Source organism: Myotis myotis, unplaced genomic scaffold, assembly GCF_014108235.1.
Source record: "Myotis myotis isolate mMyoMyo1 unplaced genomic scaffold, mMyoMyo1.p scaffold_m19_p_2, whole genome shotgun sequence".
NCBI lineage: Eukaryota > Metazoa > Chordata > Mammalia > Chiroptera > Vespertilionidae > Myotis > Myotis myotis.
In genome coordinates, this window is record NW_023416324.1 from 12,485,722 (window position 1) to 12,499,620 (window position 13,899).

Sequence of the window (13,899 nt, forward strand, 5' to 3'; positions counted from 1 at the left end):
CGGTTTTATCAAGCTCCTCTTTCCTTTCCCTGTCACCCACTGCCGTTAACAATTTCCATCAAGCCCCACATTTTCCATCTCCAAGCACAGATGTCAGGAAGGGCCCTCCTGCCCTGCACCAGCTGCTGTGCCTGCTGGGCAACCATCCCTGCGCGGGCGTCCCATGGCCGGAGACGCAGCCTCCGAAAGGCCTGCCGGCTGGAGTCAGGTGCCCAGCTTGGAGTCCTGCACCTGCCACGCCCTCGAGGTCTGGGCTCCCGCAGTCACTCAGGAGCAAGAACCATGTGCGTGTCCTTGGGTGGTTCACACCAGTCTCCCCAGGGGAAGAGGTGCTCCAAGGGGGCAGGAACCAGGGCTGGGCTGCTGGTGGCTCTGTCTCCCAGTGCAGGGCACCTGCCCGCTCACGACACAGATCTCCCACCCAGGCCTCAATTTCCCCATCTTTCGAACGAGGGGATGGGCTGGGTGACCTCCAAGGCCCTCTCCAGCTCGAACTTGGTGTGATTCCAGGATTAACAAGCAGCAGGCCTGCCCTAGCCGGTTTGGCTCAGTGGATAGAGTGTCAGCCTGTGGACTGAAGGGTCCCAGGTTCCATTCCGGTCAAGGGCACATGCCCGGGTTGCAGGCTCGATCCCCAGGAGGGGGCGTGCAGGAGGCAGCTGATCAATGATTCTCTCTCATCATTGATGTCTCTCTCTCCCTCTCCCTTCCTCTCTGAAATCAATAAAAATATATTTTAAAAAACAACAACAAAAAGCAACAGGCCCCTGCCTGTGCCTGTAATTGCCCCCAGCTTCACGCCCCGCTGGAAGCAGGAAGGGGTATCAATAAATAATGACCGCATTTAAAATTCATTTTTCATTATTAGATTATTTTCTGAAAACAGGGGAAGAGCTGGGGTGCAGAATGGGAAGACAGCAGAAGAGAGGAGCCCTGAAAGGAGAAGCCTGGGACATGGCGTGATGTTAACAATTCACAGGTGGACTGCACTCGACAGCTCACCCCCCCTTTCTCCTCCGCTGTCCCATCTGAGCCCCGCCCCCAGTCGGTGCCATCCCTAGAGCAGGTGCAATCATGGTCCCATCATGGAACAGGGCAAATGGGACTCCCTCGGGCTCCCCTGGCTGAGAACATTTAGCTGCTAAGTGGCAGAGCCAGGTTAGGAATCAAAGTTTCTGACGCCAAACCCAGCGCCCAGACACCAGGCTGGCCCTGTTTCCATTTCATTGAGGAACATCCCTGTTCCCGTAGAAGACCATGAGGTCAGGGGCCCTGGCACCGAGCCACCAGTTGCGGACATTCCCCAGAACAGCCCGTTCTCCCTGCAGCTGCTGAGCAGGCGAAACCAAACTGACCACTGTCCTCCCCGCTTACAGTAAGGCCCTGCCGATTGCAGAAACAGGACCTGAAACTGCCTGAAGGCAGCAGGACCGGGTGAGAGTGGGGTGACAGGAGGGGGGCCCGGAGGAGGGGGCCGTCAGGGGAAGGCCCTTCCCTTCTCTGGGGAATGGGACTTCCGCTTTGGACTGAGAGCATCAGGCTCCCGGCTCCTGGTCCCACTGCTGCCCAGCCAAACGGCATCGCAAGCGGCCTCACAGGACGCCAGGTTCCCAGGTGAGGATGGGGCGTGGTGCCTGGGGGACTGGCTGGCTGGACCAGTGGGGTGGAGGGTGGTGATTCTCAAAGTGCTGACCTTGCATCCCCTGCCTGGGAGCCCCCTGGCATGTTTAACGCTGTGGATTCCTGCCTGGGCCCAGACCTCAGGGATGAATCTCTCTGGAGGTGAACTTAGAGATAGGCAGCCACCTAGGGCCCAGGTGAGGGAGAGGCAGCCTCAAATGGGAGCCACCAGCCTAAGGTGAGTCCTGCTTCTGCCTCTGAAGTGCTGGTGATCTGGGGCAAGCCATGTGCCTCTCGGCTGAGACCCTCTCTGGGAATATCAGCACCTCAAGGTCACCCAGTGTTTAGCATACTCCCTGGGTCAAGATGTCAGAGGCAGACAGATGTCAGGACCCAGGTCCCCTCCACCCAGCCCAGCCTCCCCAGCACCTGCCTCCTCTTATTTCCGTGCGTCCGCGAGAAAGCTCAGCACGACTCTTCGAAAGAAATCAGGGCACTTGCAGGTGAGTGGTGGTTAGTTATTAGTTAGCACTGAGTGAGCTCAGCATTTGTAAAGGAGGGGGTGGGACCAGGCCCCACACCAGGGACCTTCTTATTTTATAGGTTCCATCTCATTGAATCCTCCGGCAGCCCTGTCAGGTGGAAATTAATTTTGCCAAAGAGGTTCGGGCTCTTGCGTGAGGTCATGCAGGGAGGGAGCAGCAGAAGGGGGAAGGGTTCAAGGTCAAGTTGGCCTGACTCCAAGTCAGGGATGAAGGCGCAGTTGGGGCTGGAAGGAGATGGAAGGATCAGCGATGCAGGGGGAAAAAGAGCAAGGGGCAAGGCTGATGGTGGTGATGACCGATGAAGGCAGGAGGTGGTCAGACCAGGTGAGTTTTAAGCCTACATCCTGGTCTGAGACGTACATGAGCCAGAACTCAGATCTTCCCACTCCCCCAACCCACCTCCCACTTCCCCAAGAAACCTGAGTCTCATCAAAGGTCAGGACCTGCTCCTGCTCCTCCTCCCCCACCCCCACCTCTCTGGTGGAAGCTCTTCGCCCTGGGCCGCCTCCCCCTAAGAGACCCCCTCTCCCTGGGCCCAACCTCTCAAAGGGACCGAGCCTCTTCTACTTTTCCAACCATCTCCCATCATGTCCCCAAACTGATGGTGATCGTTTTAAAAATAGCTAATATGCAGTAAGCATTTCCAACATGCCAGACTCTGCCGTGAGCCCTAACTCGTCTGTCCTCCCACCAACCCTATGAGCCAGAACTCCCATCTTCACACTGAGTTCTAGAGATGGGGCTAGAGATTAGTATTAGCCCCGTTTGTCGGAGAAACTGTGGCCAGAGAGAAGGGGCCTGTCTGCGGCCCTGAGCTAAGACGTGCGGAGGCCTGATGGGGACCTGGGGGTTGATCTCCTGACGGCCCTCCAGGCCTCTCACCCCCGGGGATGTTTGCCGCCTCACAGCAACAGTAACAGTAATAAGAGCGCCCTTCGCTGGGCACTGGCGGACCCAGCACGGCTCTCAGTGCAGCCCACGCGTTAGCTCCTCCTGCCGGGCCCAGGTTTTCACCACCAGGTACAGCAGCCTCTTGACGTAATAACACCTGTGAGTGTTAAGGTCCAGTGGGCACGGGTTTAAATCCCAGCCACAGGGGGGCGCTGTGACCTTGAGCGAGGGCCTCGCTCTCTCCACGCTCAGGTTCCTCATCTGTAAAATGAGAAATCAGGGATGCTTTCTCAAGAGGCCGTGGTAAGAACCGAATGCAGTGAAATAATGGCACATAAAGGTTTAGCACAGAGCCTGGTGCCTGCTAAGAGCCTAACGCATGGATTGTTAAAGTTGTCAAACGACCCTTTTGTAAAACCTCCAGCAAGAGAGGGAATGGATGCTCATTCAAAAATAAAAATAAGCAGATGCCCTGAACCGCCCTCTGTTCGGAGCAGGGCAGAGCCCACGCCAGTCACTCGGCTCTGGTCACAGCCCCTGTGCAGCCGCCCAGCCCAGAGGCGGGCATAACTCAGGAGTTTGGGCAGTGAATTGATTAGAACCAGACCAAGGTGGGGAAGCTGATTTTCTGATCCCAGCAAAGCCTCCATGTGCCAAATTCTGGGTTGGCCCAGCCAGCGTGAGGCAGAGATGGAAGGAATTTGGCCACAGCTCCGTCCTTAACAAACTCCCAGATACCTGTGGGCAGGTTTCTGTCTAATGTTGGAGCCTCAGTTTCCCCATCTGCAGGATGGGGAAATAATCACAGCCCACTTTCCCAGGGTGCTATGAGGCTCAGACTACAGCAGCAACAAGTCTGAACAAGGCCATGGCCTTGCCCGGGTCCCCACAATCATCCTGGGAGGTGTGCGGGGGCCACTTTGCTCTCCCATGTTAAGAGCAGGAAATAGCTCAGCTTCTATGAGTGGGGGGTGATGAGGAAAAGCTCTCTGGAGGAGAAAGGCTTTGGCCTGAGTCTAGAAGGAAGGGGAGGACTTGGATCTGGGCCAAGGGGAGTGGGCAGCCTTGGTAAGTGACAAGCTGCCCGTTACTGAGAAGGTGCAAGACATGGATGGAAGAGCCCTTGGCAGAGATGCTATTGAGGAGATTCAATCATAGGCTAACGGCTCCTCAAAATTCCTCAGCACAGAATTACTGTAAGACCCCAGGCAGTAATTCCAGTAATTCCATTGCTCGGTGGAACTAAAGAGAATTAAAAACAAGGTATTTAAACAAAACCTTGTACGTGCATGTTCATTGCAACGCTATTCACAATAGCCAAAAGCAGGGAACTTCCCAAATGCCCATGAGTAATGAATGGATAAACAAATTGTAATATGTCCACACAGTGATAAAGGGATGAAGTACTGATACATACTACAACACAGGTGAGCCTTAAAAACATGACGCCGAGTGAAACAAGCCAGACACGAAAGGTCGAGTAGTGTGTCAATCAGTGGTTCTCAACCTGTGGGTCGCGAACGATGAAAATACATCCTGCATATCAGCTATTTACATGACGATTCATAACAGTAGCAACATGACAGTTATGAAGTAGCAACGAAAATAATTTTATGGTTGGGGGTCACCACAACATGAGGACCTGTGTGAAAGGGTCACGGCATGAGGAAGGTTGAGAGCCGCTGGTTATAGGAACTACCCAGAGTAGTAAGTCCACAGGCAGAAAGCAGGTGAGTGCTTGTCGGGGGCTGCGGGGGAAGCAGGACTGGGAGGAACTGCTTCATGAGTACAGAGTGTTTGGGGGCTGACGAGAATGTTTTGGAACTGGAGAGAGGTGGTAGTTGCACAACATTGTGAATATGCTAAATGCCACCAAAATGTTCACTTTAAAAATGATCAAATTTATGTTAGTGAGCATCAGCTTAATTATATAATGCTAAGGGCTGGACTGGATGGAGCTTAAGGTGGCTTGCATGCTGAGGACTCATGCCCCAAGGCACTGGCTGTGCTGAGCAGCTCGAGACAGCCCAGGGCTGCTTCTAGTTCTCTGGGATGAAGACAGGCCAGCACCGCCCTGTTACCAGGGCCCACGCCTTTGGAGGGACCCAGGAACAGCCACCAGAAGAGATGGGCTGGTATGCTGGCAGGGACACTGGCCAGGCCTGGGTAGTGCCGGGCAGGCCTGGGTTCGAGTCCTGGCTGCAGTCCTTCCTATGTGACCCCAAGCAAGTAACTTGGCTACCCCGAGCTTTGGCCTGATCCTCCCCTGTGCAGAAATAATATCTCCTTCCTGGTGGGGCTGCGATGAGGATGGGAAGTGGCTCGCTGTGCAAGCAGCACAGGCACCCTGAACGCAGAAGCTCTGATGAGTGAGAGCACTTAGAATAAAATCCAGCCTGGCTGGTGTGGCTCAGTGGTTGAGCATCCATCTGTGAACCGGGAGGTCATGGTTTGATTCCTGGTCAGGGCACATTCCCAGTTTGTGGTCTAGTGTGCAGGAAGCAGCCAATCAATGGTTCTCTCTCATCATTGATGTTTCTCTCTCTCTCTCTCTCTCTCTCTCTCTCTCTGCCCCCCCCCTTCCTTTCTAAGATCAATTTAAAATATATATATATATTCCAAAATCCGCACACCACAGCCGCAGGCCCTGGCCCCCGGTCACTCCGACCGCTCCCTCTCTGCTGGCCACTCTCCCCCGTGCTGGTCCACCTTCCAGGCTCTATTCTGTCTCTGGCCTCTGCCTCCACGGTCCTCTCCCCATGGAACATTCGGCCCTTTCTGCACCTTCAGGTCCCCGCCTAAACATCACTTCTCAGAGACGCTCCCCACCCCCCCCCACCCCCCCCCACCCCCCCCCCACCCCCCCCCCCCCCCCCGTCTACAACATGTTCCTGGTGGGAGGCCTCCCCTCCCAAAACCCGCCCTTTCCCACCCCAGCACAGTCCCTCTCCCTCCAGACGCTGTCCCTTCTGTCAGAGCACCCATCGCCCATCCCCAGCTATTTCTGTTCATTGACCTCCATGAAGGCAGGGGCCTGTGCACCAGCACCCAGAGCAGGACCCACTCAGAGAACACATGCACGACTGAACGAAGCAACGAACCAGCCAACGAATTCATTCATTCATTCATTCATTAAACGTGAGGCGTCACCACAGTCGTTAGTAACCTACCCCATCTTCTTGTCCCCCTGCAGGAGGCGGCGAAGACTGTGATGATGAAGACGCCGAGGGGCGGCCTCCTGGCGCTGCTGCTGCTGCTGCTGCTGGGCCCTCTCGATGTCTCCCAGGCCCAGAGGGACTGCACCGGGCCCGCGGCCATCCCTGGCATCCCAGGCATTCCTGGGACACCAGGCTCTGACGGGACCCCTGGGACCCCAGGGGTAAAGGGAGCGAAAGGTCTGTCTACTTTGGGGACACACTGGTGTCACTGGTCGAGGCCCCACCTCCTGCCTCCCGAGTCACAGTGGCCCACCTTAGAGGTGGTAGAAGCACTTGATGCCCATCAGCTGGCTGAGCCCTCGCAATAGCTTGCAGGGAGGGAATTCTGATTCCCATTTTACAAAGGAGCCCAGCAAATGCTGAGGCTACGACCAGACCAGGGATCTCTGACCACTCAGTCCAGGTAGAGAGAGAGCACCACTGCAGTTACACAGCCCTGGGTTACCTCTGGGGGAAGCGGCGTCACCTCCCTGAACTGCTGTTTCCTTACCTGTCACATGTGGACAAGGGCATTTCGGTGGGGTTGTCACAGGGTTCAAAGGAGACGTCCTGCCATAAAAAAAAAACCCTCCCCTGTGAAATCTAGTTCATTCGCTCATTGGCCCATAGCCAACCCCTCTTCCCAAATAGTCCCATTTAATCCACACAAGGCCGCAGACTCTCAGCATCCCCATTTTTCAGATGGGGAAGCTAAGCCTCGAAGAATCTGACTCACTCGAGGTGGCACAACTAATATGGCAGATGTGACGGGAGAAGCACATCTATCTGCCCCGAATCCACGGTCTCAGCCACCGGGCTCTGCCACTCTGTAGGGAAAGAGGTTTTACCTTGTGTTGTGCCAAATCCAGGGTCGTGGCTGCTTGGCGCGGTGGAGTGGGAGGATTCTAAGGCCAACTCCCAAGTTCTGCAAGAAAGACTGTGTGATTGCTTAGGGAGGTCAGCCTTGGGGGAGGGGACACAGCGGGCAGCCTGTGTGCCAATCATTCGTTACCAGCCTCCAGGCTTACGCTGGAACCAGGTGCTGGATGAGCTAGTGAGGAGGGCGCAGGGAGAGAGTGCTGCCTCTCCAGGTGTCAGTCCAAGCACATCACAGACTCAGGAAGCTGGGCTGGAAAGGGACTTGGAGGCGCTCTGACCAACCCCCTCCTCTTCACAGAGGGGAGGCTAAGGCCCCGAGAGGAGCAGCGGCCTGTCCACGGTGACTCCGCCAGGCTCCTGGCCTCTCCGCCCAGGGCTCCTGTCTTTGGTTCTCGGTGATCTCAGCCTCATTTCTCGTTTCCCTGCTTTTCCAGGGCTGCCAGGGCTCGCTGGAGACCATGGCGAGTTTGGAGAGAAGGGGGACCCAGGGACTCCCGGGAAGCCAGGAAAAGTCGGCCCCAAGGGCCCCGTGGGCCCCAAAGGCTCCCCAGGGCTCCCTGGACCCCGTGGCCCCAAGGGTGAGTCGGGAGACTACAAGGCCACGCAGAAGGTCGCCTTCTCCGCCATACGGAAAATCAACACGCCCCTGCGGAAGGACCAGGTGATCCGCTTCGACCACGTGATCACCAACGTGAACAACAACTATGAATCTCGCCTCGGCAAGTTCACCTGCAAGGTTCCGGGCCTCTACTACTTCACCTACCACGCCAGCTCACGAGGGAACCTGTGCGTGAACCTCATGCGCGGCCTGGAGCGCATGGAGAAGGTGGTCACCTTCTGCGACTATGTCGTGAGCACCTTCCAGGTCACCACCGGGGGCATCGTCCTCAAGCTGGGGCTGGGGGAGAGCGTCTTTCTGCAGGCCACAGACAGGAACTCCCTGCTGGGCATCGAAGGTGCCAACAGCATCTTTTCTGGGTTCCTGCTCTTCCCGAACCCAGAGGTGTGACCTGTGGGGCTGATTCATCCCCCTGCCCATCCCCTCACCCACCAGCAATACTCACTTTACCCCCAGCACTACTCTCACACAGTCAGTCTCCATGGATGTTGCTGAATGAATGAGTAAATAAACTCTTCATGGCCAAGGGCCAGTGGTCCAATTCTGTGTCCCAGCACCTGGCACATAGTAGGTGCTGAGAAATGCTGCTTGAATGCTAGTTGAATGAATGAATGAATGACCTCTGACAACAGAAACTCTTTGTAGTTGGAGGTGACTGGAGGGCCAGACTCTGCTTCCAGCTCTGTGACAGCCACACAGTGGGAGATGGGGAGGGAACACCATCTGCTGAGCACCTACTATGCTCTTAGCACTGAGCTAGACACTTTCCTCATTCTCTCATTAATCCTCACACTCATCCTTGGAGACATGGTGCATCATGCCCAGTTTACAGAGGAGAAAACTGAGGACTGGAGGGATGAAGAGAGTGTCCTCAATCCCATAGCATGGCTGAGATTCAAGGGCAGGCCTGCCTACGGATGACCTGGGACCTCCTTCAAGGCAGCATGTCTAGGTCAGCCTCTAAAGGGGTTTTCTGCTTAAAATGTCACATATCCCCACCCAAGGGACCAAGGGGCCCTCCTCCAACATCTTAACTGACCTTGGAGCCAAGACTCTTTCCCTTTTGATTCTCCCCATGTGCTTCCCCTCCCAATATCTTCCCAGACTGGCACAGGCTCAGCCATCCAATTAGAACAAATGTCTCAGTGGACATGGGATCCAGACATGGCATCCAGGGCTGCCATGTCTCCCTCTGAGCCTCTGGGCCCTGAGTCTCTCTCTGCAGATTGGCCCTATCGACTGTTAGGGCAAGTGGAGAAAAATGGTTGCTTCCCTCTCCAACGACATCCTTGACCACTGGGTTAGCCCCGACCCTCGTGGAAGTGACATCCATTTTCCAGATCCCAGAAGAGGGGATCTGATTGGTCCTCTTTGGAGCAAGGGTACTCCTGGCCCAATCAGCTGAGGCCAAGAAGCAGTCGGCCTGTGACAACAGCAGCTCACGATGATTGAGCTAAATGTCGGGCAACTATTCTCTCCAGGAACAGTCACAAGGAGAAGGTACCCTAATCCAGTGGTTCTCAGACTTAGCGAGCACCACCTCACCTGAAGGGCTGTTGGAATTTGCATTTCCAAAGAGTTTCCAGCTGCTGCTGGGAGGGAAGGGGGGTTGTTCGACTCTTTAAAAACCACTGTTGCCCTAGCTGGTTTGGCTCAGTGGATAGAGCGTCAGCCTGCAGACCAAAGGGTCCTGGGTTCAGTTCTGGTCAAGGGCATATACCTTGGTTGCTGGCTCCTCCTCGGGCCGAAGCCTGGTCAGGGCTTGTGCAGGAGGCAACCAACCAATGTGTTTCTCCCACATCGATGTTTCTTTCTGTCTTTCCCTCTCTCTTCCATTCTCCCTAAAAACCAATGGAAAAAATATCCTCGGGTGAGGATTAAAAAAAAAAAAAAAAAAAGGAACCACTGTTCTAATCTGCCCATTCTACAGATGAGAATAATGAGGCTCAGGGAGGGATGTTACTTGCCCGTGTTACACAGAGGATCTAGGATTCAGATCCAGGTCTGTCTAACCCAGTGTTAAGCTCTGCGCCCTATTCCCCAGGCTGCAGGGGCCCGGCCCTCTGGGCGGGAGCAGTTCTCAGAGCAGCATGGGTGGGCCCTGCTGAATGTCTGCCACCTCCTGCCTGCAGTGCCCCATCCCAGCTTCTGCACCTCCGCTCCAGGTTCTTCTGTTGGATTAAATTCCCCGAAGTGGACTCCCTAGGTCCGTGGTTGGCAAACCTCGGCTCGCGAGCCACATGCGGCTCTTTGGCCCCTTGAGTGTGGCTCTTCCACAAAATACCACGTGCGGGCGCGCACGTACAGTGCAATTGAAACTTCGTGGCCCATGCGCAGAAGTCGGTATTTTGTGGAAGAGCCACACTCAAGGGGCCAAAGAGCCGCATGTGGCTCGCGAGCCACGGTTTGCCAAGCCGCAGTTTGCCGACCACTGCCCTAGGAGAAAGGACGTGCAAACTTTGAAGGCTTTGAAATGTGTTTCCCAATGGAGGGCTGGGCAATCAAAGCTGAACTGCCAGGCGAGGTCCAGGCTGGCTGCCACCAGGGGGAGCCGACTCCAGGAGAAGGACAGCCTGGGAGCCAGGGTGGGGGGGAAGTGGGGGAGGAGACAGGGCCTGGATGGTGAGACCTCCTCCCTCCTCCCTCTCCTCCCCCCAAGCCCATTCTGCTCCCTGGGTGGGCTGTGAGCTGCCAGGGTGGGGTTCGTGTCAGCTTTGAAGACCCAAGTTCCTCTAAACCAGGGTCCCCAAGGTGTGGTTCAGGCATCAGCACCACCAGGGAGCTTGTGGGAAATGCAGGTTCTCAGGCCCCACGACAGAGGAACTGAATCGCAAAATCTGAAGACGGGGCCCTGCCGTCTGTGTTTTAACAAGCCCTCCGGCTGATTTCGATGCAGCTACAGCTTGAGACTCACGGCTCTGGACCAGGGGTTGCCAAGCCTTTCCTGTAATTCGCCAGATGGGAACCATCTTCGGCTCTGTGGGCCGTCCAGTCCCTGTTGTGACTGCTCACCTCTGCTTCCGCAGCGAGAAAACAGCCGCAGACAGTGAATAAATAAATGAGCGTGGCTGCGTTCCAGTAAACTTTTATGGAGACTGGAATTTGGATTTTACATAATGTTCGTACATCGCGAGATATTTTTCTTCTGATTTTCCCCCAACCTTTTAAAAATTTAAAAACCATTCTTAGCTAGCAAGCTGCGCACAGTCTGTGGGCTGCATTTGCCAACCTGCTGTCAACCCAGGTACGGCTCTGGGCTCCGAAGGAGAGGAGCAGGAACCCGAACCCAGAACCGCCTGACTCCCAAGCCAGCGTGCCAGTCAGCCAGCTTCCAGCCTGGGACCGGAACAGAGAAACTCTCTGGGCCTCGTTGCCCTTGACTGTAAAATGGGCAATGCAACCCCTGGCACCTGGCTTCCCATTTTCGTGGGCAATGAAAATCCCTGGAAATTATTGGTGTCCCCAATAATTCCATTCCAGAGGCTCTAGTGTCCTAGGACCTGGAGGGGCCCAGGAATCTGCACTTTTCCCAAACATCCCAGGTGATTCTGACCCAGGTGGTCCTCTGTCCCCCTCCCCACCCCCACGGGAGAGGGCTGTGCTAATAATGGACACAAAAGCTGTGACTAGTGGTGGCCCAGCGTCTGCCCTCAGGAGTCCATTGGCTACATCCGGTCGAGGGAAGAAGGGGAAATAGACTTCCTATCTGCTGAAAGCTACGCAAGATGAACAATGCAGGGAGGGAGGAAAGGCTGGAAGCCCCGTAACAAGGACAGTGGTCTCAGAGAAGCTATCTTCAAATCCCACCTCTGCCACGTCCAGGCTGTGTGTTCTCAGGCTAATTCCTTCACCTCTCTGGGCTACAGTTTCCTCATCTGTAACATGGGGGTGATAATCATACCCCCAGAAAGTTGATGAGGGTTTAGTGGGCTTTGCACATAAAAGTACACGGACAGTACACAGACAGGTCGCCACAAGTATTAGCTATAGCTATCCCTGGTGGGCTGTTATTGGAAATGGGGTGCTATGATGGTCAGGGCTCCTCAAATTTAAGTGTGCTCAGAACCACCTGGTGTCTTTGTAAAATGCATTTCTAATTCAGTGTGGGGAGGAGTGGGGGGGCTGAGAAGTTGCTTTCTCAGCGGAGTTGGTGCTGCTGAGCCCGGGGCTGCACTTTAAGTGTCTGTGGTTAGGAGCACTGGTTCAGCATGTTGATCTATATCAGTGGTTCTCAACCTTCCTAGTGCCGCGACCCTTTAATACAGCTCCTCATGTTGTGGTGACCCCCAATTTCATTGTTACAAATTGAACAAAATTAAAGCATAGTGATTAATCACAAAAACAATATGTAATCATATATGTGTTTTCCGATGGTCTTAGGCGACCCCTGTGAAAGGGTCGTTCGACCCCCAAACGGGTCGCCACCCACAGGTTGAGAACCGCTGAATATGGACCTGCATTCTCCCATCCATGGGCGGTGGTAGCACCGGGGCTGGTGAGGGTGAGTGCTCTGCGACTGCCCTCTACTGTCATTGCTGCCATTGTGGCCATTGTGATTATGATCTGATGGGGGCGGTGAAGGAGTTCGCAGCAGACAGAGGAAAGGGCCAAGGGTGAGGGGCCTATTTCCCCGACGACGACGACGATGAGCACCCCTTGCTCCGAGCACTGCCAGCCCCACCCCCGTTTCTCCTCCATGGCCCCGCCTTTCTGGTCTCCTGCTGACAAAGGAACACCAGGTGCCCTGCCTTAAACCACCCCCGACCCAGCACACACACAAACACATGCCCTTTCACAGCAAGCTGCGCGTGTGTTTATTTTTGCACATAGCCAGGAGGCTCTCTCATAGACAACCCTGTGGACCAGATGCAGGAGAAGCGGGGGTGTTTGTTCAAGAAATCCAGCAGGGCCCACCCAGGGAGGGGCACCCCCGGCAGTGAGGGGACCTGGCAGAGCAGGAGCACCCTGGATGGGATGTCAAGAGCTCCCAGTTCTAGGCTGGTCTTGGAACCCGGCTTACTGTGTGACCTCAGAGAAGGTGCTTCCTTCTCTGAGCCTCAGACTTCCCTACAGAAGGAGGGCCTTTACCTAGTCAGCTACATTCAACTTACTAGTGACAGGAACAGGTTCTCAGGCCTGCCCCAAGCCTACTACTGATTAGGAACCTAGGAGAGCTCTTGACACCCATAGGACAAGGGGGAAGAGTTATTACATAGTCACTGACCAGAGAGGAAGCCATGGCCAAGTCCCCCATCACACCTCCCTTACCCAGCATCCCCACCTCTACAGAATATAGCTATGGCCCAGAGGGCAGCTAAAGAGGCCAAAAAAATGAACATTTCGTGGCCCAGAGAACCCAAAAGATTCATGTTTATCAAGTAAATGAATGAGAACATGGATGTTAGTTAATTAATTGATTGATGAATGTGTCTTACTCTAGAGAGTGCAGGGCCTAGTGATGGGTATACATAATAGATGCTCAGTAAATAGTTGTTGAATGGAAGGAAGAAAGCCAAGATGCAAGGAATGTCAAAATTATGTGCTGCCTGGAAAGAGGGAATGTAATCATGTTCCATGGGCCCTGGGGAAAATTTCCATGGGAAGGTTTGGCATTTCCAAGGGAAACAAAGGCAGGCAGGCAGAGAGATACTCAACTGAGATCAAGAATGTGCCAGGCATGCAGACATTCGTGCATTTATTTCTCCCCCGCCACACACACACACACACACACACACACACACACACGCATCGTCGCCCCGTTCAGAGGCGGGAGACTGAGGATGCAATAGAGAACTGAGGCCCAGAACCTGCAGACGCCCCTAGCGTGCAGGTCTGCATGACACATATTTTCTTGGCAGCCTCCTTCCTCACTTCCTGCCTCCCCACCTCGTTTCCTGTTGCCTCTCACAGATTCTTCTCTGTACCGTTTTGTCGTTTATTTGTCCCTATGAGCTCTTACCGCATCGGGGAGCAGGGAGAATGTAAACAAGCCAACAGCAGAAAGAGGGCAAAAGAAGCAACGTATGGTACACAGAACACCTACTGTGTGTCAGGCCCGGTGCCCGGTGCTGGGTGCACGATCCCTCATTGGCTTCTCACAAGAGCCCTCACCAGGTTCTTACCAGGTTCAAATCCAGCTTTGCCACGT

The 13,899-nt window shown here is 54.8% G+C and overlaps 1 protein-coding gene across 1 annotated transcript; it reads left to right on the top strand.

The window, feature by feature from the left end:
* Positions 1-1,456: 1,456 nt before the first annotated feature.
* C1QB (complement C1q B chain) lies at positions 1,457-8,292 on the top strand. Its single transcript, XM_036351847.1, has 3 exons — positions 1,457-1,614; positions 6,250-6,451; positions 7,567-8,292. Exons 2-3 carry the CDS (start codon positions 6,268-6,270, stop codon positions 8,139-8,141), a joined length of 759 nt encoding a protein of 252 aa, XP_036207740.1. The 5' UTR covers positions 1,457-1,614; positions 6,250-6,267; the 3' UTR covers positions 8,142-8,292.
* The last annotated feature ends 5,607 nt before the right edge of the window (positions 8,293-13,899 follow it).

Excerpts from the sequence above, each read along its gene's own strand:
- C1QB (XM_036351847.1), top strand. The coding sequence starts at position 6,268 with ATGATGAAGACGCCGAGGGGCGGCCTCCTGGCGCTGCTGCTGCTGCTG. Across the intron at positions 6,452-7,566 it reads AGGGGTAAAGGGAGCGAAAG|GGCTGCCAGGGCTCGCTGGA; the intron begins GTCTGTCTACTT and ends CTGCTTTTCCAG.